This window comes from Temnothorax curvispinosus, unplaced genomic scaffold (genome assembly GCF_003070985.1).
Source record: "Temnothorax curvispinosus isolate PA1 unplaced genomic scaffold, ASM307098v1 QBEX01015513.1, whole genome shotgun sequence".
Classification (NCBI taxonomy): domain Eukaryota; kingdom Metazoa; phylum Arthropoda; class Insecta; order Hymenoptera; family Formicidae; genus Temnothorax; species Temnothorax curvispinosus.
The window spans coordinates 17,938-42,866 of record NW_020225293.1 but is presented as its reverse complement, the minus strand read 5'-3'; the positions used below and the strand labels follow the sequence as shown (position 1 = coordinate 42,866).

The 24,929-nt window shown below is 37.4% G+C and overlaps 1 protein-coding gene across 5 annotated transcripts in view; it reads left to right on the top strand.

Moving 5' to 3' along the window:
- Positions 1–24,929, top strand: part of LOC112465776 (synaptosomal-associated protein 25-like) — a 48,396-nt gene that overhangs the window by 6,685 nt on the left and 16,782 nt on the right. For 3 of the 5 annotated variants that reach the window (XM_025033500.1, XM_025033499.1, XM_025033498.1), the window contains exon 4: positions 14,294–14,342. In XM_025033500.1, coding sequence (XP_024889268.1) covers positions 14,294–14,342 — 49 coding nt within the window. Of the gene's footprint in view, positions 1–14,293; positions 14,343–20,704; positions 20,754–24,929 lie in introns of all 5 variants that reach the window. The other 2 variants (XM_025033502.1, XM_025033503.1) reach the window with 1 other exon arrangement.

The following is a 24,929-nucleotide window of genomic DNA, read 5'->3' as shown; positions in this document are numbered from 1 at the left end:
GTGCGTGTGCGTGTGCGTGTGCGTGTGCGTGTGCGTGTGCGTGTGCGAGTGCGTGTGCGTGCGTGCGTGCGTGCGTGCGTGCGTGCGTGCGTGCGTGTGTGTGCGTGTCTGTATATCTCTATACACGAATGTACGCAATTCTTGTATATCTGTTTTTGTACATATTTATATACGGAGATGTTTGCTCTTCTTCTACTACTTTTAACTTACTATACTTATCGAAGGAACGCACGCAACTGGCTTCCATGATCTGATCCGTCAAATCGGATTATTGTTTCCGATAATTGGTCTTTAGCATCGTATTTATTATTATTATAAATGGACAATTATCATTGATTGGCTTTTCTGAATTTGAAAAAGTTCGGAGATTATTTTTCAGTTCAGTGCAACAGTGATCTAATCTTTTTTTTATGATTTTATATTCATTAATGTTATATTTTGCATAATTATTATTAATACAAGTTTAGTATTTTTAAAGTAAGATATTTATTTAGGGTGTTGAAAAAAGTGGTACCAAATTTTAGAAATATGTAGTACTCATGAAAACAAACCGAAAAGTCTTAATAAGCATTACTCCAAAAACCATTTATTTCCGAGTTATAAAGCATTCGATGTATACTTTGTGCGTTTCACGAGTATGCATTGTATAACGTATTTACATGCGACCGCTTGTATACTCGTATACTCCTTCATGAGCTTCCAAGGTTGACGAATAATGAAAATTGTCGAACTTTTGGAAAATCGTCCCCTTCTAACGTAGACAAATGTGGTTCATGCACGATGGTTCCCCTGCGCCGTTCCTCATGATTGTTAGACAACATTTAAGCACGAGTTTTCAAGAAAAGTGGATAGGACGTGGCGATTGTTCGACTTTCATTTATGAGGACATTTGTAGAGCATGTACATCAGCTGACAGATTAGATGAACTGATACAGGAAATTGAAAACTCTTTCCATATAGGGTCGCCAGACGTTACAAAGAAACCAACGCTTGGCCGATACGTGGCAACCGTACGTCGCCCAACATTCTGTTAAACTTAGAACTGGGTCATCACTAGTAAATGACTGGACAACGGCTGGGCCAGTACTGTCCGCCAGTATTGGGCCCAAGTTATCATCCGACGCTGCGTCAGTACCGCGCCAGTAGTGTTGCCAGTACTGCGCCAGTATAAGTATCCGAACTACGACAACCAGTACTGGCGCAGTATTGAGCCGATTGTAAACGCCTATATGGGTTGTTAACGACGACGAAATGAACCTGGAATTTTTGAACGTGTCAAATCTTTAATGAGAAAGTGTGCCGACGTCTGTGTTGATCGGAAAGCACATCGAACGTCTGTTGTAGAAAATGCTTAATACTCGGAAATAAATGGTTTTTGGAATAATACTTACTAAGATTTTTTGGTTTGTTTTCATGGGTACTACATACTCCTAAAATTTGGTACCACCTTTTTTTAATACCCTGTATATCTAAACTTGACATTACACAGTAAAAAATAAAACGTAATTTTAACATTTTTTACATGTCCCAGAAAGTCCATTCTAAATTTTAAGTTAAAATGACTCCGTCATCGTGTGTTACTTTTTGACAACGTAGAAATGTTAATTAATTGACACTATACTTTACATTTATATTTATTCTTTTGACTTTATTTTTCAAGTTATATTAACACATGATATTACGTATTTTACAGATTTTACTTGAATTATGTGTAATAGAAACCGTTAATTTTAGTAAATTTAATTATTTTGTATGTCAAAGTTTACGATTATTTGAAAATTTACTTTAACTTTTGTGTATGTGTTAAAATAACTTTAAGACGTGTTGATTTTTTAAAGTAATTGTGTTAAAAGAACTCAAAATAATATTTAATTTCTAAATAACATATATAAATTGTTAAGTTGACATAAATGTAACAAATGAAAAGGTAATTGTGTAGATGGAAGAGGTCACCTTGGATGACCTTGATTTTTTAGTATGTTGTCAAGGTCACCCTCCTGAGTGACCTTTAGAAGGTTTCAACCCGCGTTCATTGTTTATTAAAAAGTTATTAACAAAAAAAATTTGAGAAATATAGCAGTTATTTTGAGTATTAAAAGGCATAAATGACTAATATATGACCATTTCCACGCGTGGAAAGTTATAAACCCATGTGGCACCTCGTTTCGCGTGGAAAATGTATGCGTGGAGGCAGTAGGTTCCGCCCCTCTGCTCCATTATTGTTAAACTAGACACATAGAGTGTCTTCAAAGTACATGCGTGGGCTTTCCATGCGTGGAAAGTTGTAAACCCATGTGGCACCTCGTTTCGCGTGGAAAGTGTATGCGTGGAGGCAGTAGGTTCCGCTCCCCTGCGGAGGGCTCTACTATTGTTAAACTAGACACGTAGTGTGCCTTCAAAGTAAATGCGTGGGCTTTCCACGCGTGGAGTTATAAACCCGAAAACGCGTGGACTCGTGGATGGTGGAACCAAAAACAACGATTTGCTGCTTTAAATAACTTTTCTTTGTTCATGCATGTACTATTTCGACATATATGTATAGAGGAAAGTACCCGATTATGAGATACTATATCTATTTTGTGTGATTGCCGGAAGTCTATGGGCAGAAATGAAAAATATAGTAGGTCATTTTGAAGGGAATTTAATAAGCTTTAAGATGTTGAAATGTAAAATTTAATTTAAATATTAATTTTGCTGAAAATTAGAAAAATGTGAAAAATGAGCTTTCGGCAAAATCGCAAAAGTATGCTCCTAATATGAGAGACCCCGGGAAATCGCTAATAAAGTGCAAAATACATCAGTATTACTATTAAAAACCTTTATTTAATGTTTCTCAAATACACATGTGATGCAGAAGCATATTTGCAACAATCGCGTAAACCTACTTATACTCAATACTGTATCTAATCTTCCCCCTCCACCCTTCCTTCTCAAATCAAGGTCAGTACAGCCTTATAAATTCGTATAAACCTTTCCTTAACGTTAATATAGTATTTTCTTTTCTTTTATTATTGTACAATAACTTTCATACTTCAGCAACCCAGGAGTACCCTGAGTATCTCATGTTACGAGCACCACGCCTTGCGGTATCACGATCACCAAATCTAATCTCTACAATTGAGCAACTCAACATATCCCGTATTTTCATATTAATACGACCTTACTCTATCACTGCATGCAGAACTTATTGCCAAATATTTATTAATTATATAATAAACAAGGTTTAAGGCAGGCGTCTCGCTACGTGCTAGTCATGTGACTGTTTGTAGGTTTTCACGTTCAGAAATATATTTCAGGCAATTTTTGCTAAGGGAAAAATAATTTTATGAATTATGGTGTAAAATTTCATACGTGACAAAGTATGTTACTTTTTCCAAATTATGTGATTTTTCTCATTTGACTCCGTTTTGATCAGCTGATCATGCGATTCGTCGAGAAAGGTTACAAGTGAGAAAAATACTTTTCGATTAAATTTTGACAATTACTGAGAAAGGGTTTCAAAACGCATGACAGGGGTGTCAATCACTATCCAATTCGGCTAAGAAAGACGAGCCCCATAACCTGCAACTACAGTGATTAGCCAGCGGCGTTGTTAAGTCTTCCCAACCTCACCTCGACCAAAAAATGTCTGGTCGATTACCGCATTTTCACTAAAATAAACTAAAAAATTAGCAGCGAAATCTCCGGTAAACTATATATTTTATAGTTGCATCGGATTCTTCGAAATCTAATGTACAAAAAGCAATGTTTTTTTTTACTTCATCTAATCGAAAAATGCGAAAATATGTGATTGAAACCGTGATAGAGCCTTCTTTTTCTGGCCGTCTGTATGAAGTAATGCAAAATTTGTGATTTTCGAGATCGATTTTCTAGAGTAAATAGTCGGTAAGGAGCCACAGAAAAAATCGACTGCAAAGCTGATCATATAATTTAATATAAAATCCGAAATCAAAAACTTTATCTAATACATGCCCTGACGAGACGACTACCTTAAAGACTCATATCCATGGCACTTGACAACATCCAATTTCACAATTTCTTTCTCTGCAACGACTACACGCACGATCAAACAATGAATTTTCCACTAAATAGGTTTTACCCCAAGGGCAATAAGTTCATGGTGGAACCAACAGATAGGGCCTATTAGTTTAGCAGAAACCTCGCTGTCGCATATTAGGAGCCTATCTCATAATAGGGGACTTTAGTCATTTAAATACTAAAAAATAACTGCTATATTTCTCAAATTTTTTTGTTAATAACTTTTCAATAAACAACGAGCGCGGGCTGAAATTTTCTGAAGGTCACTCAGGAGGGTGACCTTGACAACATACTTAAAAATCAAGGTCATCCAAGGTAACCTCCTCCGTGTACACACGTACCCATGAAAATGTTAAGAAAATAGTAACATAGCTGTTGTATGTTAATTTTACATTGAAATAATAATCAAATCTTGATATGGACCGCTTTTGCAAGTATAATAATTGCGAGGCGAAAGCAAGTCGGTACCACTTGAATTTCTTTCGGCCATGGATGGAGAGGATCCGTCGAAGTTTTTGCGTGTCGTTCCATTTCAGTCTCTCACGCTGCTACTTATCTACCTACCTGTGGCTGCATTAATACGCGCACGTGTCGCATTCTTCCGAGCACCGAAGACATCCTCGAATCATCATTGACCAAGAGAAGCGTACGTATGTACATACAACCATAATGCGCAATGCGTCATCATCGTCACGTCGAGGCGCGTGATAACGATTGCGCAAAAACGGTCGATCGTGTTTTCGACCAGCCAGGAAGCAAATCGTAAACCGATGCGAGCTTCCATGAGGGAGGGAGATGAAAATGTTCTCGTAAGTCGCTAAGGCTGCGTGTTCCTTCTCGGCGACACAAGAGAAGAATTGCCGAAAATCAGACGCGAGCAAATGATCAGCAACCGATCATTAACTCTTTGTCTCGTAAAGTTTGATCGTGATATTTTTCGTCACCGGATGAGGATCAACTCGCGGTACACCCACATCTCTTCCATGACCCTCCGTAATGCAAGGTCCTTGCGCGACGGTGTGCGAGCGACGGTTTTTTTCTCTCTTTATTAGTGTCGCTCTTGTTTGATACGAACGTGTATATTTTGAGCAAGCAATTTGTAACGAAAGTTTTATTATTGAGAACATAAAAGGATTTACCCAAATATGCGAGATGTTTTAATAAGGAAAATTGAGGGGAAACTTAATTATTTTTTGTGTAGGTATATGAATACGCAGCTGGAATGCAGAAAAAAATGTAAAAGAAGAAAAGGAAAAATATGAACGTCATGTTTAAATAATCATAAAAAATCTGTTTCCTTTTCTCCTATTTATTTTTTACATCTTTTATATTTTTTCTGTCAAAGTTATTGAATTTATAATTATTTACATAACGAAAATTGTTTAGAAAACCGCATTTAATGCACTTATCTTGTTAATTTCGGTTTTTATGGATATTTCTTTTAACAATATAGAAATTCTCTATTTACTTATTTTTACAAATTAAACGACAAATGCATCTTATTATAGGACAATTTTTCCGCCGAGTAGCTTCACGTAATCCATCACTATTCGCCGATAAAGACTTCCTAATATTTATATCCCGGAATACTAAAACATGATAATTGCCAATTAACGCTAATATGATTTCACGTGCAATACCATAATAGGACTACGCAGGATCAATGAGCATATGCAGGCTAATCAAATATGATATAATAATAATTAATTGACGTTGGTGAATGATATTAGATACTATTGAGTCTGTAGATTATCATTACGAGATTAATACTTATTATGGTTGCGAAAATAGTTCAGGGTTTTTTTTATGCTTGCGCACCGTCGACGCATTAGGTGTTAGAGTTCTAGATAATAGAGAGGCGATATTGAAGGAAATGGTCTGACTATATCACGATTGGCTAGTTAAATCACATAATTCAGCGCCATATTGTTTCCTACTAAAATGGTAAAATAAATAAGATTTAATGTTTATAAATATACACATATATATAGACGGTCTGTTTCTTGCAAGCACATTAGAAATAGAGACAAGCTCTGCTATAATTTCAATATATGGCCGTAAACACCCAAAATATGCTTCACGTCATCTGCTCTAACCTGCTTTGACATCTTCTACTCAGATTCTGCTGTCAGATATGAAGAAATAAGATGGCGACTTATCGATATATTGCACGATATCGCACAATAATCACACCTATCGATTTCAGTGTCACCTCTCTATTATCTAGATCAAGAACTCTAATAGGCGTACGTTTCCCTATTTTTTTTTTTTATGTATATCTGCGAAGGGCAGTTCCCTATCTTCTTCTTGTATGCGTATGCATCTTTGATCGGTATCGTATTCTCCAATCACTTAGTTACATACACGTAGAAAAGTAAACGTCGATTCAACGATCAGTGCTTCTCTTTGTCTTTCTTCGGACGAGATTGTAACGCGCATGAGGATTTGAAGACGCAAAGCAATGGCCCGACTCATCGAATCGTGCTCCCGAGGCCCGCGTAATCCCAGCGATTGTACATACGGATGTTGTATTGTACTGTAAACGATTGCGTTGTGCAGCGCAGCACGCGAATTACCTGACGAGACAGCGTCGAAGTTTGCGATAGCGCAGCGAGCGGAGGGAAGAATGTTGAGTACTCGCGTGAAAAGGAAAAGGAAGAAGTTCTCTATCGTGGATGAAACTGCGGCTCGACTTTTCGCTCTTTAACTCTTTGCGTTTTGATGGCCTCTTCATAAAAGCGAGATATGACACATTCGGTGTTTTTTTAGAGCCTGTGTTTTCTTCTGTTCCACGTTAAATTGATCTTTTATTTATTTTAGATAGAAAAGTGGTTTATAAATGAATGTCGATTTACGCGGAAATATATCCTTATTAAAATTAATATTTAATATTTGCTTAACCCTAGAACCCATGTATCATTTTTTTGACCTTCTAACGCATGACTGGGGGCAATATCGACCCCACGCTTTATTTGATCGTAAAACCGGTCCTACAGAAATAAAGGGCCTTTAAACCTACATGAATTTCTTCGTTTTTTAATAACGAAGAGAATGGTATACGGTAAATTTAATTTTACTCAAGTTTAGTTAGTGAAAAATCCATTTAAAGACCGAAAAACGCAGAAAATCAGCAAAAACCTCTTTTTTTAAACAAAAATTTGTATCTTTTTTTGTAATCAACCGATTTTCAAAATTCAAACGGGGTTTTAAAGAGGACACATTAGACTATTAGAAAAAAATTGCCATCGCTATGTTCTGTTCAAAAAGTATATTTATTTGGGACTATAAAGATGAAGAAATTCGCAAAGTTGAAATACGGAAAAAGTCGATGAAAAAACCATAAAAAATTGTATTTTAAGTATTATTTTATTTTTATTTGATACAAAATAGTAAAAAATATGAAAAAAATAAAACATTATATCGCCCAGCCATTTTCTGCGAAATGTCAATCTTCTATAGGCAACGGGATTTTTACCGACTAAGTTGTGTGATATTTCGTCTTAAATAATATTTATGACTATTTATGCTCAGATTACGTAATAATACATGAAATATATTGATTCTAGCAAAAAATATAAAATTAGCTTACCGACGAAACACAAACGGAAACTCACAACTGGGGTCAATATCGACCTCACGCACGCTTTGCGACGGTGCTGTTTCACTGCCAGCAAACAACCAACGCTGCGCCCGACATAATCTTACTTTTAGAGAGTTGAAATGAATTATGGTTCAGGTCCTGAGTCGATAATGTCACTCGCTAGCTCAGGAGCGTAGTTCAAAGTTCGCCTGGGGTCGAAATCGACCCCTCTCATGGGTTCTAGGGTTAAAAGAACGATAATGGTAAATAAAAAAATATGTAAAAAGTATTGTAATTTTTAATATCTGTTTATAAAGAATTTGCTTTTTTTATATTTATCGTTCTTTAGAGAAGAATATCGTTCATGAATTATAATCTTTATCTTGTATGTCGTGTACTCGAAAGAATATTTCTATAGACTATAGAAATGATTATTTGGCACCTCGACGCAGGAAGAGTGCAAAGAGTTAAAGCGCAACTCGATCTCGCGCGAGAACTCTTCAAGATTCGATCATCGAATCGAGAGAATGGGTTTGATCCTTGCTGAGAAGGGAGCTGACCAGAAATGTCTCCTGTCGAAACGACAGGGCGAAATAAGACTCCCGGAAAGAGAAAAACGGCGAATGCGACTTAAAAAGAGAAAAACAAAAAGAGAAAAAATGAAAAGGGGAAAAAGAACTGAATGAAGATAAAAGGAAAGATGGAGAAAAGCTGCGTCTGTATATGTGTATAATACCAAAGCTATTGCTACTCTCTCTCTCTCTCTCTCTCTCTCTCTCTCTCTCTCTCTATATATATATATATATATATATATATATATATATATATATATAAGATATATATATATCTTTCTTTCGATATTGTCCGTTGCTGGATGTTAATGTATGTGTTTTGTATAAGTATGCGCGATGTGTGCCTGTGTGTGGTCTTTGCTTGCCTGATCCGCGATCTCTACACTTGTCTGCTCAATTGCCTATCCGCTCTAAGCGAGATTTCGAAGATCGGAAGATCGGTTGACGACTATCCTTCAAGTTCAGCGCGGTAGCAATAGTTTCGTCGCAAGCAAAATTTCATAAAAATATGCCCGAGAATAAATTAAAAATAGATTTTTGCGATTTAAATATCTTGGGCGTAAATTAAGGCGTACGTAATACAACAGTACAAACAATATTAAACGTGTTATTTTCTTTGGGAATGATCGTAGAAGTACTAAAAGAAGATGTGGGATGGAAAGAGCAATAATACGTATGGATTATTTTGTCGGCAATTATAATATTAAAATTGAAACAATGAGGGATTTTTATTTTGCAACATAAAGAGATACTAACATGTCTATTTTTCTTTTCTATAACTCTATAACTAAATACCTTCATAAATTTAATTTTTCTTGCTTTCAAAATTTTAAATTACGTAACTGTGCTTCTAACATTTTTATTCGCTGATGACAAGATATTACAAGCTCAATGTGTACCAAATAAATTCAGGAAAATTTTATCACATGTTTAAAGCTCCTCGGTACTCGCCGCAACCATGTCGGAATGTGACGTCAGAAGCGAGAAATGACACGTTGAAAATTCTTGCGTGGTATTTTCAAATAAAAAGATATTTGCTTGAAATAACACTACAGATTACTTCAGCACATTTCAAAAATACTCCAAGCTGCATCCCTTTCCCTTGACAGTTATTAAACAACCGTAAAACGAATGTGATACGATGCAAGCTTATGTGCAGGCGCATGACTAGGTTTCGTATTATATTCATTTTACGGCTGTTTATTAATTGTCAAGGAAAAGGGATAGATCTATAACTTAACCTCGGAGTGCGTTCGAAATGTTCTAAAGTGATCTAAAGTGTTATTTTATGCAAATACCTTTTTATTTAGAAATGGCATGCAAGAATTCTCAACGTGTCAATTCTCAACATTTCTCGCTTCTGACGTCACAATCATCACACGTACAAGACAACATCTCACAAGATGTCGGGAAAAAGCCCAGTAGTGCGATTCTGTAACTCGTTATGCTGTCGTTATGTACTCAACGACAGTTGACAGTTGCGCAGGTATACTATATTGTAAAAAAGCTGCCCAACGACAATATAACGATAATGATACTGCATAACGAGTTACAGAATCGCGGTTCTGGAGCCTTAAAGGAAACGTAAAATTATTCGTATAAGAAAGAATATAAATGACATATAAATTTTGAATATATTCCATTATCGTTGTCGCTGGTTTGTCTTTTGATTGACGAAATTTCGTTGCCTGCCTGCTTTGGCTGTTGGCTGTCTGTGTGTGTGCGTGTGTGTATGTTCGAATTTTTTCCTCTCTGCAAGCTACTATTCACTTTCTCTCTTCAGTGCATCGTGCTATCGCTCTTTTTAGAAGCGGTCATCACAGCTCAGTACAATCAATACTAACAATCAGTGCACATACATTAGTTCACGCTATCCTACAGAACAAAATATTTTTCATTGTTACGGGTTGTCCCAAAATAATTTTTTTTAAAGGAATCAGTGATGCAAGCGAATGATTGTCTCTTCTCGGGGTTAGAATCTTACTTGAGCAACAATAATTTATGACGTTAATTAAGAATCTTGAAAAACTAAATTATTATCATATAGATGAGTTATAAAAAAATTATTTGAGTACGTAACATAGAGTTTAGATTCATAAAGTCTAAGTCTTTGTGTAATTTTTACGAATGCATTCTACCAATTTACAAATCTTATTTTGCGTTTGAAGTACAATGTTGAGAAAACGGGTAGTTTAATTAAAATCTTGTCTTAAATCTCGTTTACGTATATCGCTTATATTTTTGCTGATTTTCAAAAATATGCTAATTAATTTTACAATATAAAATCTTTGCTAAGAAAAAACCAACCGAAGTATGAGAAAAGTAAAATATCGCACGTAGTGTAAATTTTTTTTGGACATCCTAATACTTATATTTGAGAGATACTTATTTATACATATACAGGGTGTTTAACAGTCCGCACGATTTTTGAGACGCTTTCGATAGTTCAAAAAAAGGTTGGAAGGTGAAAATTTATCTATTTTATGTAAGCTACAACGTCCAATAAAAAGAAATTTAAAAAAATTTTTTTTATAAAAAAGTCAATGTCACCTTAAATTTTTTAAATTGCACTATGTTGTTTTTTTTAATAATATTGTAGGGGACTTTAAGACGAATTCAACGCCCTATCATTTTTATTGATATTTAATATTAAATTTGCAGCATTATTTTGTGAACAGCAGTACTTATAAGTTCTGACTAGAAATGAAAACATAAACACCGAAAGTTGTCTGGGGACAATTTTTGCATTATAAACACATAATATCAGTATTCTATGAGTCTTCTTCCGAAATGGATATTAATTTGCTCTAATAGCAGCAATGAATGATTATTCTAATTCAAAAATAAAATAGATACATTTTCACCTTACAACCTTTTTTTTAAACTATTGGAAGCGTCTCAACAATCGTGCGGACCGTTACGCTGAACACCCTGTATGTAATCATTTGTACTCGAATGTCGTAGCGACGTTTTATTTCTATCACCTATTGATAAAAAAATAATGTTATATTTTTGTTATTGTGAAATGACACTTAATTTATATTTTTTAAAATAACATTTTATAACTAGAAAAATGTGTTTTATATAATACATCGAGTACAAGGAATTAAATGCATTTAATGAATGAAAGATGATTTTAATTTTTATTTTTTATTTCTTTATTCTGTTTCTCTTTATTTAGAATTTACTAACAGTATTTTATCTAAAGTTTACTAACAGTATTTTATTTATATCTGATATGCTCGTCATTTCGACATCGATATCGTTGATTTCTCAATCTTCACGGTTCTTTAATTCTTATGCACTTTCACCATTACCTGCTGATATTTTTTTAAATATTGATATGCATGCTTGTGCCTCAAGTCGAATGAGGAAAGGAGCAAAACATGAACAAATATCCAAAAATAAAAAATTGTCAGAAAGTCGATCTCTTACACATTCTTGTAATGTCGCCTCTATTTAACACGGCGTTTAACTCTAAATGTGATTTGTCCGAGTTTTATTCAATTAATACTTGTTACTCGATCGCGTTTAATAACTCAACGCATTAATTAATGAATAAATTTAGAATCGAATATTCGCGTTTAGCGTTAAATGCGATGCTCAAATATGGGCTGTAATTAAACGTATAAAAGAAAATCGTTAAACATGTACAAAAATATATAGTCGCTTATCCTTTTCTCCTCCTCGATTCATCGATCGTTTCATTCACTCGCTCATTCACTTATTTGCTGCCCCTTCATTCACCCTCCCGTCTTCTTCCACTCCAACGTGTGCGTGTGTTCTTTGCACTTATCCAGGTACTCGCAACTCTTTGAGTCTTGAAGTGTCTCGCGTTGGAACTTTTCGCCGAAATTTATCTTGATGAGTTTTGTATTAAATTATTTTATACAGGGTGTCTCATGACTCGAGGTTCATATATTAAGGGCATGTTATTGAAGTCATTTAGAGTTGAAATTGTTTAATAAACATATGTCCCATAAATGCTTCCTAACAGAATTACAACCATTGAGAGTTGATGTGAATATTTGAAACATTTCAAATAAATACCCCTGTACTACTTTCTTTGGGAGTACATAAAGTCAATAGTTTATGCAGAAAAGTCTCTTAATAGAGATGAACTCGTGAACAGAATTATGGATGCAGCAACGCAAATAAGAAATTCTCCTGGGATGGTGGAGTGCGCTGTTAGATCACTTTTACGTAGGGCAAAACTTAGTATTGAATCTGCAGGAGATAATTTTGAACAGAATTTGTTATACGTTTGTAAATAAACAAGTTAAATTAAATGTCTTTTTTCTTTTTTTTTTTTAATATCACATCAATTTTTAATGGTTGTAGTTCTGTTAGGAAGAATTTTACAGACATATGTTTATTAAACAATTTCAACTCTAAATGACTTCAATAACACGCCTTAATGTATGCATCTCGAGTCACGGGGCATCTTGTATATTACAATTGTCATAATTGATATTGATGTAATTCTTATTTCTTATTTATACTTATATTAACAGCTCCTACGAGATGCTCTGTCTCTTATATTTATAGATTTTATTTTATTTTTTCGTTCAATCTTAAAATTCTTAAAATTAAAATATTATCTTATTTCTATGTCTATTTCTATATTTATATTTTTATATAGTTCTCTATTTCTATATCTATTCTATTAATGTACTATATTTATGTACTATTTATAAACTAATATTTCAAAATGTTGTATGATATACATGGTTACGGATAATTGTTTTCTTTTCTTTTATCGATTTAACCGATTCTGCAGCGCGCGCATATTCGTGACTCAAAGAGGCCCCGCGGGGCTTGTGATTTGCCTTGCGCATTGAATCACTCAATGAAAGTGTACTCTATCCCTTGCGATGTACCTACACTTTACTATGTATTGCTCTTTTCGTTACTGAGTGTCCAAGAAATTTCCACCTACCGCCCAGAAAAAGAAAGAAACACTGCAGACGTGGATCTTCTCGATCGCGCTCGATCTTCCTTCCGCTCTCGAAACGCGAGAAGAGCGCGGGGACGATCGACGGCGATTGAGGGATCGAACCTGTTCAACCGAAACTCGTAGAGTATCGGTTTTCGCAAAAGGCAAAACCTCCCCCCAATAAAAATTCAAACAATAAAAGAAACAGAGACCAAAAGAAAAGAAACGCGTTTTGTCAGAAGGAAGATATCCGCCATGTGAAAACAAAAATTAATAATAAACGCACAACAACGGCGACGACAATTACAGCAACAGGAACAACATCTACAACAACAACTACAACATGAACAACAACAACAGCAACATCAACAATAACAACATCGTCATTGACCGATACAACATCAAGAACAACAACAACATCAACAAATCAACAACAAGCAACAACATGCCAACACGTTCGTACCGTCGCACCGCGTTCGACGGTACCTGCCGGTCGGGCCTATACTTTTCTCTTCCAATTGCTCTTGCCCGCCCGTCTCTGCTCACCTGTCTCTGCGTCGCGAGCAGATATCGCGTACAAACATATGGGATATATATATATATATATATATATATATATATAATATTACATATATATGTATGTATATATAATATTGACAGTACGCCAAGGCGAGCCCGAAGGCGCGCCGCGACGTCGTTCGTGATAGAAAGAACAAGGAACAAAAAAAAAACGATTCAGAAAAGATATTCTGAAAAAGAAAATGAAAAACGAGAGAGGCCCCGAAATACTTGTCACTCTGTCCCACTCTCTACGCGCCACCGCCTTAACATATCCGGCCACAATATCCATCTCTTATCTTGCTTGTCCAGTACCTATCACCGACTTGTCCGTTACATATACTTATATATATATACTATACTAATATACTACTAATATTACTATATACTATATACTTATTGAAAGAAAGATGCGAAGAAAGAGTAAAGAAAGATGTACGACCTTTTCTCTCTTTCTTCTCTCTCTCTCTCTCTCTCCCTTCTCTCTTCCCCCTCTCTCTTTCTCTTTCTCCCTCTTTCTATCTATCTATCTATCTATCTCTGTCTCTATCTCTCGCTTTCTAACACTGGTGGTGGTTGTCTGTGTTGTGCTGCCTCTGTCTGTCATAGAGCAAGGAGGCTGGCATCCGCACTCTGGTCGCACTCGACGACCAGGGAGGTGAGTGAATTCCGCTTGTTAGAAATTAAGAAACGGCCGAAAATGAGAGCAGGAGGTGAAGGAACGAGGAAACCACTCGTTGTCGTATAATCACGCACGTCTTACAATTCAACACACCGTCTGTCATCCACAAGCGTTACCCGCGAGTGTCCTCCTCACAAAGCATATAACACGCATACACATAAGTATATAACATGACGGAGTCTCGAGCAGGAAAATTGCGGGAAACAACACACACAATTGACTCATATATTCTGTGATTCTACATAATTTTGGCATTTTTTTTACACGAGGTGTGCAAGTATTATTTTAATTTCATCAAATGAAACTAATCTGCCGTTTAATCGAAAGTTTATTGTATTTTTGCATTGTAAAACAAGATCTTTTTTCTTCTTTGAATTTGCTTTATATCTGGGAAACCAGACTTCTTTAAAAAAAAATTGAAACTAAAATTTTCTCGATTTATATATGAGTTGTAGATATGATCTTTTCGTTTAAAATTATTTTTGCGATTTCCCGCATTTTCCCTATATATCTTTTTATCGACACTAGTCAACGATAGTTAACAGTATTCGGGCACCCCGTAGTTTCATCCTAAACGTTGTTTATGCTTGCTGCTCGTTGGAGATAATTCCAAAAACCCGCTAAGTCTTTAAAATACTTACGTAATTATTCACATAATAATAATTAGATGCACGCACAATGGTATAATGGTTAAACACTGACTCTTCCGGTCGTGTAGACGAAGGTTCTTAATACAAAGAAAGGTCTTAGCACAAAATGTTCTTTCTATAAATTCTATGTTTGATATTGAATTGTCTTAACGAGCGGGACAGTCTCTTCATAAAACGACCGAAAGGGTTAACGCAGTGATCTCTAGAGTCAACACTCGAAACGCTCGCAGATTATAGCTGCTAACCAGACGGAAATTGTTCTATCAACAAGTTCAGTCCTACCAGGGCCCGAAGTATTACGGATATAGGCCCGCCATCCCCGAATACCACCTTAATTACGATCGATGTGTGTGCGTCAGATGTTTAGCGTGTCCCAATTTGGCATGCGTTTGCACGAGGAATTCGGCAGCGCCGAGTCTCGCAGACGTAGACGTAGATGGTACGCGAAATTCTCGCGGACTGTATGATTTGTTCCGCGAACGTTTCACTGTCGGCGTTAGACAAAATCTGACAGAACTTTCCTAGATCGGATTCCCCGTTCGGAGAGCTCGGATGCGTCTGTTATACACGCGAGAATAGAGTCCAATTCTGGATTCTGGTCTCCAAAATATTGATTAATCGACGTTCGGATTAACGCGCCTTGAAATTACCTTGTTTTCATCACGCTTTAACGATTTAATGCCGCACTTCTAACGGGGCGCTAACCCGACGGTTGGTTCCGCTTTAGCTTTACCCCCTAATCGCCTTTACGTCTCCTAAGAAGACGGAGATAATTCGCGGAGTCCTTACGTCATAATAGAACATCAACAATGAAAATCGTGTCGCGCTCGATTAGCAAACTCGATTAGGGAGATCGACAGCCAACTGCCACTGCACCAGTTGTATATCATTACTGCCGGATCTACTACGATTACTATACTGATTACAACACCATTGCCATCACTGACACTACTGATACTGCTGATATTACTGACGTTACTTCTTGTACTACACTATGTCTCGACTGCACCTTCGGTCGTCGAAGGAAATTTTCAGTAAACTCAAAAAATGCAATTCCATTCAAAATTGTTAAATATTTTGAAAGTATAGAGTTAATTTTTTTAACGATTATTCGCGTAAAAAATCAAGTCAGGTGCTTTTCCACGTATAATATGTATAGGTACTATTGTCTTTGACTGAAATCGAGAGGATCCGTTTTCGATTCCGTTAAATTTTAGCGTATAGAAAACTTTTTCCTGACGATCCGACGAGTGCGACTCGTGCAACTACAACGTGAATTATTCAGGCCCGTTTTTACCCTGTGCGCCACCACATGTCTCACCACCACAGACATTAAAGAAATCTAACGTTATATAGACAAAAATTCTCACGACATACATATACATGACGTGAAAATGGACCTCCAGCTGAAAATGAATCAGTCATCGCTGCTGCTGCTGCCGCTGCTGCTGTTACTGCTGCTGCTATCGCCGCCGCTACTTGCCAGTGTTGATGCGAAACGGCTCATACACGATCTAACAATCTGCGCGGCAATTGCTGTCACGCAAACGGACATCATTATTACATAAACAAACCATTGCATCAACTTTGCATTGATACCTTACTAATATATATTAACGAATCGATATTTTGGCAATCTTTATTTCTTAATATGTATCTTTATCTTAGTACCGATTTTTAAATTCCTGGTGTTGGTCTTACTATAATTTTTCCGTCCTTTTTCCTTATTGTTGCGCAAACTGTTGGGTCACTTGTAGGAACCGCTTAACGAGATCGGACTTGCTCTCGTGTATTATTAACAGCTGTTGTTCAGATAGTATATTCGATTGTGATCGATTTGTTTCTGTTTTCTACCTCGCCTTTTTCTCTGATAAATCGGTTACCTATACACTCAAATACTCATCTTCGTCCTTCCATCTCTCTCGCGCCCTTTTCTCTCTCTCTCTCTTTCTCACTTACTCATTCATTCACTCTCCCTCTCCCTCTCCGTGTAGAAAGTCTCAGATACTTTCTGTCATCCAAACGAAACGCTAGATGCGTTCGCGTGTAACGAAATACAACAATGGCATCTAACGTGTGGGAATGGTCTGCTTTCGAAATTTCCTCTCGCGGCCTTTCATACTCTTTCGCAGATATGATGAAATTTAAAAGTGTACCGAGTACAATTTCATCTATCCAACTGTCATTGCGTCTGCTTTCGTATACGGGACATATCGGAATAATTAGGACGGTCTTAGGAATTAGGCATCGCGACAGTTTTTGATAATCGCAAGTGCATTATTGTATTATTTCATTCTAGAGCCAGTAGAATTTATAGGAAGTAATAACCTACATTCTATATGATAGTTTACGTAACTAACTTACTTCTAGCGCAACAAGACAAACTATGTTGATATAATATTACGCAAAACCGTAATCATTATCGTCATAATCCTCGGCGGTAATAGCCGTCATCAATTAAGCAATCGATATATCATAAAGTGATTTCTGGTCGCTATAAAGCGATTATGAGCGAATATTGATTTCAGCCTCACTTTCGTCATCTGTCTCGTTAATCATTGAAAGTGTCACGATGTCGCGCTCGTGTCGCAATTAGCCCGATCGATCCACACTCCACAAGATACACGCTGTAATTCTCTGGACTGTGTACTTTATCTCTTTACTGTACACTGTATACTGTAGCCACTCGCGAAGCTTACAGCTGTGTCGCTTTCAGTCTACATGTAAAAAAAAAAGAAATTTATGTATATACACAATATATATTTATAACTACATACATATGTATCTTTTTATGTATGTATATATTAACATGTATTTGTCTATTGAGTGTACAGTTGGGGACAGAAAGGTTGTCTGGTTGAGTTTCAGAACGCACCCCATTTGGAAGTGGATGAGCATTAATGCACACAGCTTGATTCATTATAAGAGCAGACAAACAAGATGTCAAATATATTGAAATGTTAAAATAATTGGTAATTGCTGATATAGTGGATGGATATTAAATACAAATAGGAAGCATTCCGAAACTTAACCGGGCAACCTTTCTATCCCAAACTGTACATATCAAGAAAGTATATACTCCGTAACTCTCCGTAAACGCTTATGACAGTAGATATCTGTCTGTCGTAACTTGTTTTATTCCTCTCCTCTCTCTTGACCTGTTCTCTTCTCTCTCACTTCCTCTCTCTCTCTCTATATCTGTCTATTTTTTGTTTCTCTGTATCTCTTCTTGTTTCTTTTTTTTTTGCAATCTGTGCATTGAACATGCAACTACTCTCTGTCGGCCGTCGTCTTACCAAAGTAGATACTGTTCCCGCTTTGTCTTTGAGTCGCTGGCCGAAATGTAATGTGCGCGGTGTATATACGTTATCAGAAGAAATTATATGTGTACTGATATATAAATAAAACGTGTATGAGAATCGAGAATCAATCGTCTAATTGAGAGCTCGGAACGAAATAGATTAACAAAAAAGCGAGATGTCGCAAAGAAACTCCGCTCGGCGCGATCGCGCCAATCACGCTAATCGCCAATTAGCACGATTAGCGAGAGTAATTAGCAGTGACCATCATTATCGTCATTATCATCATCGTCGTCATCGTCATCCTGGCCGGCTAGCTATGTATTCGCCTAAGACGTATTCGACTCTCGAGAAACGCGTCGGCGACGGTCGTTTGAGATGCGATTTATTATCGTCTGCGTTGTCACATTGGAAAGAACACGCGAAAGCGTGAAAATTATTAGAATTATCCCGAAAAATGTTCAATTTTTTTGCAATAGCCAATCACTTTCTCATTTTTAAGCTCGCTTTACGACTCTTCTTGAAAGATTATCTTGGAAGGTTGATTTTTCTACTCTAGGGAAATAAGCAAGAAGCAATCTGATTTAAGGGGTAAAGCCACTCTAGAATTTTCAAAAAATCGATTTTTTTTGTTAAACGATGCTTTAAGGTCTTAGAAATAAGGTACACTTGGTTTCAAAGCTCGGGAAAATCTCTATTATCCCTTTTTTGTAATCCGTCTGCCGCCGCGTTCACATCTGTGAATGGTGAAACTGAAACTTTAAACGCGTTTTTCTCGAAATCGCTTTTTTAAAGTCGGGCGGAATCAGAACTCGAACATCTTTTATCCGATTGACTTGAAATTTTGAGTGAAACTTTGCAATAACATTATCTTTAGAAGTACCTAAGGATTTTGCGATAAGTTGAACAAAACTTTTTTTATAAACAATTTTGTGCGACATTTTTTAGCGAAAAATGAAGCACTTTTTTCCAACATGCACCATTCTTACAAAAAATGATATTTCGCAATTCCCCTAGGTACTTCTATAGAAAAACTTATATATTTTTCAAAAATCTTTGAATTTTTGTTCCAGCTCAGAAATTATAGGAGCTTTGATTCCGCCCGTTGGACGCCTTCCGCAAAAAGGCACTTTGGAGCAATGGCTCTGGTGCCGCCATTTTGGCAATAAATAATTAATAAAAAAATTTTTTTTATACTTTAATATATAGATAATAAATAGAATTAAACCGATTTTCATTCATGATTATTGTATTTCTGAAAAAAATTATCAAAAATTGGCTTTTTTGGGGGGACTCTAGAGTGGCGTTACCCCTTAATCTAATAATTTTTACTTCTATTTCTTATTCACGGAGAAAGCTCTTCCGGAGGCGGCGTCTCTAGTTCGCCAATCAATCATCTCTCTCTCTTTCTCTTTCTCAACGTCGCCGACGCATCTCGTCTATTTACGCTCCTTTAGGATTAGATCGTCTCATCAGTCGTCATTACTCTTAATATCGTCGACATCAATGTTCGTTATCGTTGTTATCTCCCTATTCTCTCTATAATTTCTAACGTAAGCGATAAATGCAGAAACCGGTTGCAGTCGTGGCTGATTAATCATAATTGCGGTGCGAGGGAGATTCAATTAGAACTGATAATTGAGAAATTGGAATAGCTTGATGCAGGCCTCTCGGTTGTTAAATCGAACACTTTTCGAGAATTCGGATTATCCGAATAACTGTCGTTAGTGATTCGTCGTTTCTTAAGAGAATCTGTTATTAATATAAAAAATAGTTAATGATCAAATAATTAATAGCACTATAAAACAGCATGACTGCAATCGGTCTATGAAGAAGGGGGTGAGCGATTATGGTTACATCGTTGCGATTAGGGGATTATGTACGTATAATTGGCAGAGATATCACAAGATCTGCTTCTGAATTTTCATTTCAGTTCTCTCATCGTTCTTATTAACCTTCTTACTATTTTTAACATTATTATTATTATTATTTATTATTATTGTTATTATAATTCCTTATTATATTACCTATTCGTTTGACGTCAATGGATATATTATTATCTGTTCATTACGCACGGCACGTTCTGTCGAGGGGCACCATTTTCCAGATTCCGGAAAATTTTTTTTTTATACACTGACAAACGCAACTTGCGGTAAAGTTGCGGCAAACGATTGGCGAATTAGCAGTCTTATAATTGAATTATATTACTATTACGAATGATTCTGTTCCCGCATAAAAGTCACCGTTTCTGACTCGATGGGACGTGTCCGTGCGATTTTGTTGCTTTCTTGTCTGTGACTTTGTTCCGCAGTTAATTCTCGCACGCATCTACTGAGAAAAACGATTCTTTCGTTTCCGTTAATGTGTGGCACCTTCGAACCTGTCGTAGAGCGAGGAGATCGGAGCGAACACTCTGACGATGTTAGACCACCAAGGCGGTAAGCAGTCTCCCAGTAAACACCAATAAGTCGTTGTCTTTTTCTCTCTCTCTCTCTCTTTCTCTTTATCTCTCTATCCTGCGAAGAACGAGCAAGCGATGCGATAGTTCAATGAGTACAAAATATCATATATACATCGATATAAGGAAGAATAAGAAGAATAACGCATAACAAGCGGAGAAAAGAGGGGGAAAAAGCCGATGGAAAAAAGGGAAAAGGTGCGAAGCGTAGGACGGCCTTCATTAGCTGTTAATTTGCGTTTCCCTTCAGGAAGGGCATGCTTCTGATGTTGTGATTATTACCGCGGAATCCCGATAGAGTCACGCGAAATGAAGAATCGACTGCGAACGGTCAACTGGATGATCGCTCGTCCTCGAACATTCCAGGATCTTGTTTGCGTGTCTGCAATTGAGAAATACCTCAATTGTATTTTGATTTCATTAATTAGTGTGAGATTTATTTATTTATTTTTTATGCAAACGAGCGAGGATCCCGCGATGACGAGAGCGGCTCTCTCGCGTCGTCAGCGGATGAGTCGAAAGATCAATGACGTCCCGTCGATGTCAAACTTATAATACTTTAGCGACATTGTCGCTTTTAGGGTCCCACCTAGTATTAGGGCACCCGACGGAACTCCATTCGTTACCCCGATCTTGTCCCCCGATCTCCCCGATACCGTATCTCCAGTACCGTATCTTTCAGTGGCATGATACTCTATCGATGTTTATTGCGCGGGACACTCGTCGGCAGAGTATGCCGCTATCCTTTTACCTTTTTCGGCACTTCTGTCTCTCTCTCTCTGTCTTTCTCGCCTTCGCCACTTCCTCTTTGGCTTTGCTCTGCTCTGATGTCCATTTACTTCTTTGAAGTGCGGAATTATCACTTGGCGGAATCGTTCGCACTCAGAAATCTGATATTTATCACTCGCAACGAAAAGCATATTGTTGGAGAAAATACTTCTGTGAAGTTAACACCTTAATTTTGGAATTTTAATGTAATTGATGGAGTTCTAGCCCTTTCCTAAAGAGTTTTAGAGTTCCTGATAGGTTACAAAAAGAGTTCTAGCCTAATTGAGAAATTTTTAAGTTCGGAAAAAAGATTTTTTTTAACTGTTTTTTTTTTTTTATTTCTATATAGCACCTCAAGAGTTCCATCGAAAAGTATTAAGACACAAGATCGATTCAGATTAAAATTAAAAAATTATTATCGTCAATTTTCGAATCATGAATCGTGAAGTTGGCACCCCAAAACTTCGAACCGCTCTTTTTTTGGGTTAAATCACTAGAACCCTTCAAGACCTCTAGAACTCTTTAGGGAAAGGCTAGAACTCAATTCCATCAATTACATCAAAATTCCAAAATTGAAGTGTTAACTTCACAGAAGTGGAGAAAACTTGTTCTTTATATACGTAAGTGCGAAAGATTATCAACATTGAATTCATGAAAATGTTACGAAAAACTGCGTAGGTTTATTCCATTTTTGTCTCATCTCACTTTTCATTCTCCAGTGTTTATAAAGTATCGCTTGCTTTTAGGCCCCTCCTACTCATGACTGAATTTTCCATTCATCCTCTAGGATTCGCAGGAAGTATAATTAGCACGAAATCTACGCATTTTCTATTAATTACCAGGACCTTTCATCGAATACTCAGCCAGGTGAAAATCTACACATCGCCACTCTTGTCGCCACCCTCTTTAGATCTTAACAAATTATAATTGCTACTAATTATACTTAGCGTAAAAACGTGACTGCGTCTTCGTTCATCCAATCCTCCTAAAATTATAATTAGATATTCCTCCTGAATAATCAGATTAATTAATTAAGAATAAAAGTAATCGGGTGAACTTTTCTTTGTACTCGTCCCCTCCTCATCATTTCTAAAATTCCCTCCTCTTTTTTATCGTTGAATCCTATTTTTGCCACGTGTCAGCATTTACCGCCAACTGTCAAGCGTTACGTCGTCATCCACCCTCATCCATCCACCCTCCTGATATGCATAATAGATTAATTAGCTGAGGTCGAAACTCGTCGTTCGCGCCCTCTCGCCACTCCGACATTCTCATCTCTATCTCTTTCTCCATCATTATCTTTCTGCCTCACGTCTCTCCCTCGTTTTTACCCGCGTTCGGTATCGGTGAATGTTTTGCGGGGAGAACCTTTTCTCTTTTATTGGGGGGGAAGGGGTGAGAATCACCGCGGAGGCGAGGGAGCGTCCTGACGGCGATTAACTTTTCCTCGATGTTTAACACGCCGCCTGATTGCCTGTCGGTTGCCTGTTTAGAGCCACGAGGTCGGGATGAAATCCCTCGTAATGCTGGACGAGCAAGGCGGTAAGCCACTTCACTCAAGCATCTAACATAAATAAATAGAGAGTTTTGCGCGAGAGGAAAGAGAAAAATTTCGAAAGAACGTACGAAAGAGATCCTGGCGTGCGCGGCCCTCGTGGCCGTTACGCCGGTCCCGGCCGACACTGGAAGCGACAACCGGCGATATAAAAAATATCAACATTTTACAGTGTGCACAGAACGTACCGGGGTACCGGGGATAAGAATAGTACTCATCCGTACTTATGATTTCGTTGCTATAAATATTTGCCGATCCCTTGCCTCGTCAAACTAAAAATATTGGAGACCTTGTAAACGATACCTAAAAGATAACAAGTACCGATTGATCCCCCTCGGTTTTTTACGTACTGCTGTTATTAATTCTCAAAACGCCTCGCTTCTGCTACGTAGAATTAAAATAATTAGACTGTCGGGCCGGGTGTTTATATAGCGGGGAAGACACGGAGAATACTCTTCTTATCCGCCGTGCGATTAATACGCGACGATATCTCATGAGCGTGGCAATTGCGAGCGATAGCTCGCGCGGTTTTGCTAATGGACGGAAGTATCGTTTTCCTGCACGCGCATCTCTCCGCCTCACACATCTGTTCACGACCATCGCGCATCGCTCTGAAATATCATCGCGTATTTCTGACATGTCCTGCATACAGATTGCTTCTGGGGAAGGGGACTGGTAGCAGGACTCCGATTCCGAGGCAGTCGATTTCCCGTAATTCGAAAAATGTTACGCTTTTTGCTCTAATCCGTCGAGAAGCGACTTTTCGGCATCCATTATAACTTTATTGCTCGCCTCGTTCTCTAACTTCTCGATTCCTATACTGATACAGCCATTAACCCTGAGCGGAAGCACTCCAGTCTATCTTGAAATCATTCTTTTTTCTCTCACGAAATTATCTGTGAGTGTTGTAATCGTAACGACCGACCAAACAATTCAGATTAGGCGCCGGAATACCGATCGGGGAAAATCGGATATGAATCTGCCGACGCGAGAAACGGGGCCCCGTTACTCGCTTATTCCTTTTCGCTGAGGAGATAATAATACGCGACACTCACACGTGCATCATCAACACTTAACTGTTTTATACTTATCGATCAGGGGTGTAGCCGGTATCTTTGGGCCAGAAAAGGAGAATATTCCGGGATGATCTCTTGTGTGAAATAAATGTTGGAGAAAATCTTGAAATCTTGCCTTTTGTTTTACCATCGGTTTTTATTTTATTTTATCGCTACACCCCTGTTATCAACAATGATGTGTACTGTATATATACTCGTATTTAGTGGTATTACATACTGTCCAGCAGCGTACAATCAGACCATTGTTATACCATTCATATACATTTCACCCTCACCGTCCAAGCGCGGTAGTCTTCGTTTTTCTTTTCCCTTTTTTCTTCTTTTTGGCAGACTCTGACTTCCTCGCGCGCTTCTTTGGTTCTCTTCCGCTCTTCTTTCCGCCCTTCTTTCTTCGGTTTCTCTCGGGCTTCCGGCACTGCTGTCTGCGTATACTTTCTCTTCCACACTGCATACTATACTAATATAATGTGGTTACGATACTTACTTTCCGCCATACCTTTCTCGTGTCTCCCTCGTCCTTTTTCCGGTTTCCTCAAGTCGTTCTTGACTCTCGTTCCTCCCTTCCGCATCTTTCGAGATTTTTGCTACCTCGGGATTTGTTGCGCGTCGCACGATTTTTGGGTACATCGACGCGTTAAAATCAGACATTTCTAAATCTTTGGGTATATTATAAATCTCAGGCCACGTATTTTACATTCTTGGTTAGGTTAGGTTTGGTTTGGTTTGGTTTGGTTTGGTTTGGTTTGGTTTGGTTTGG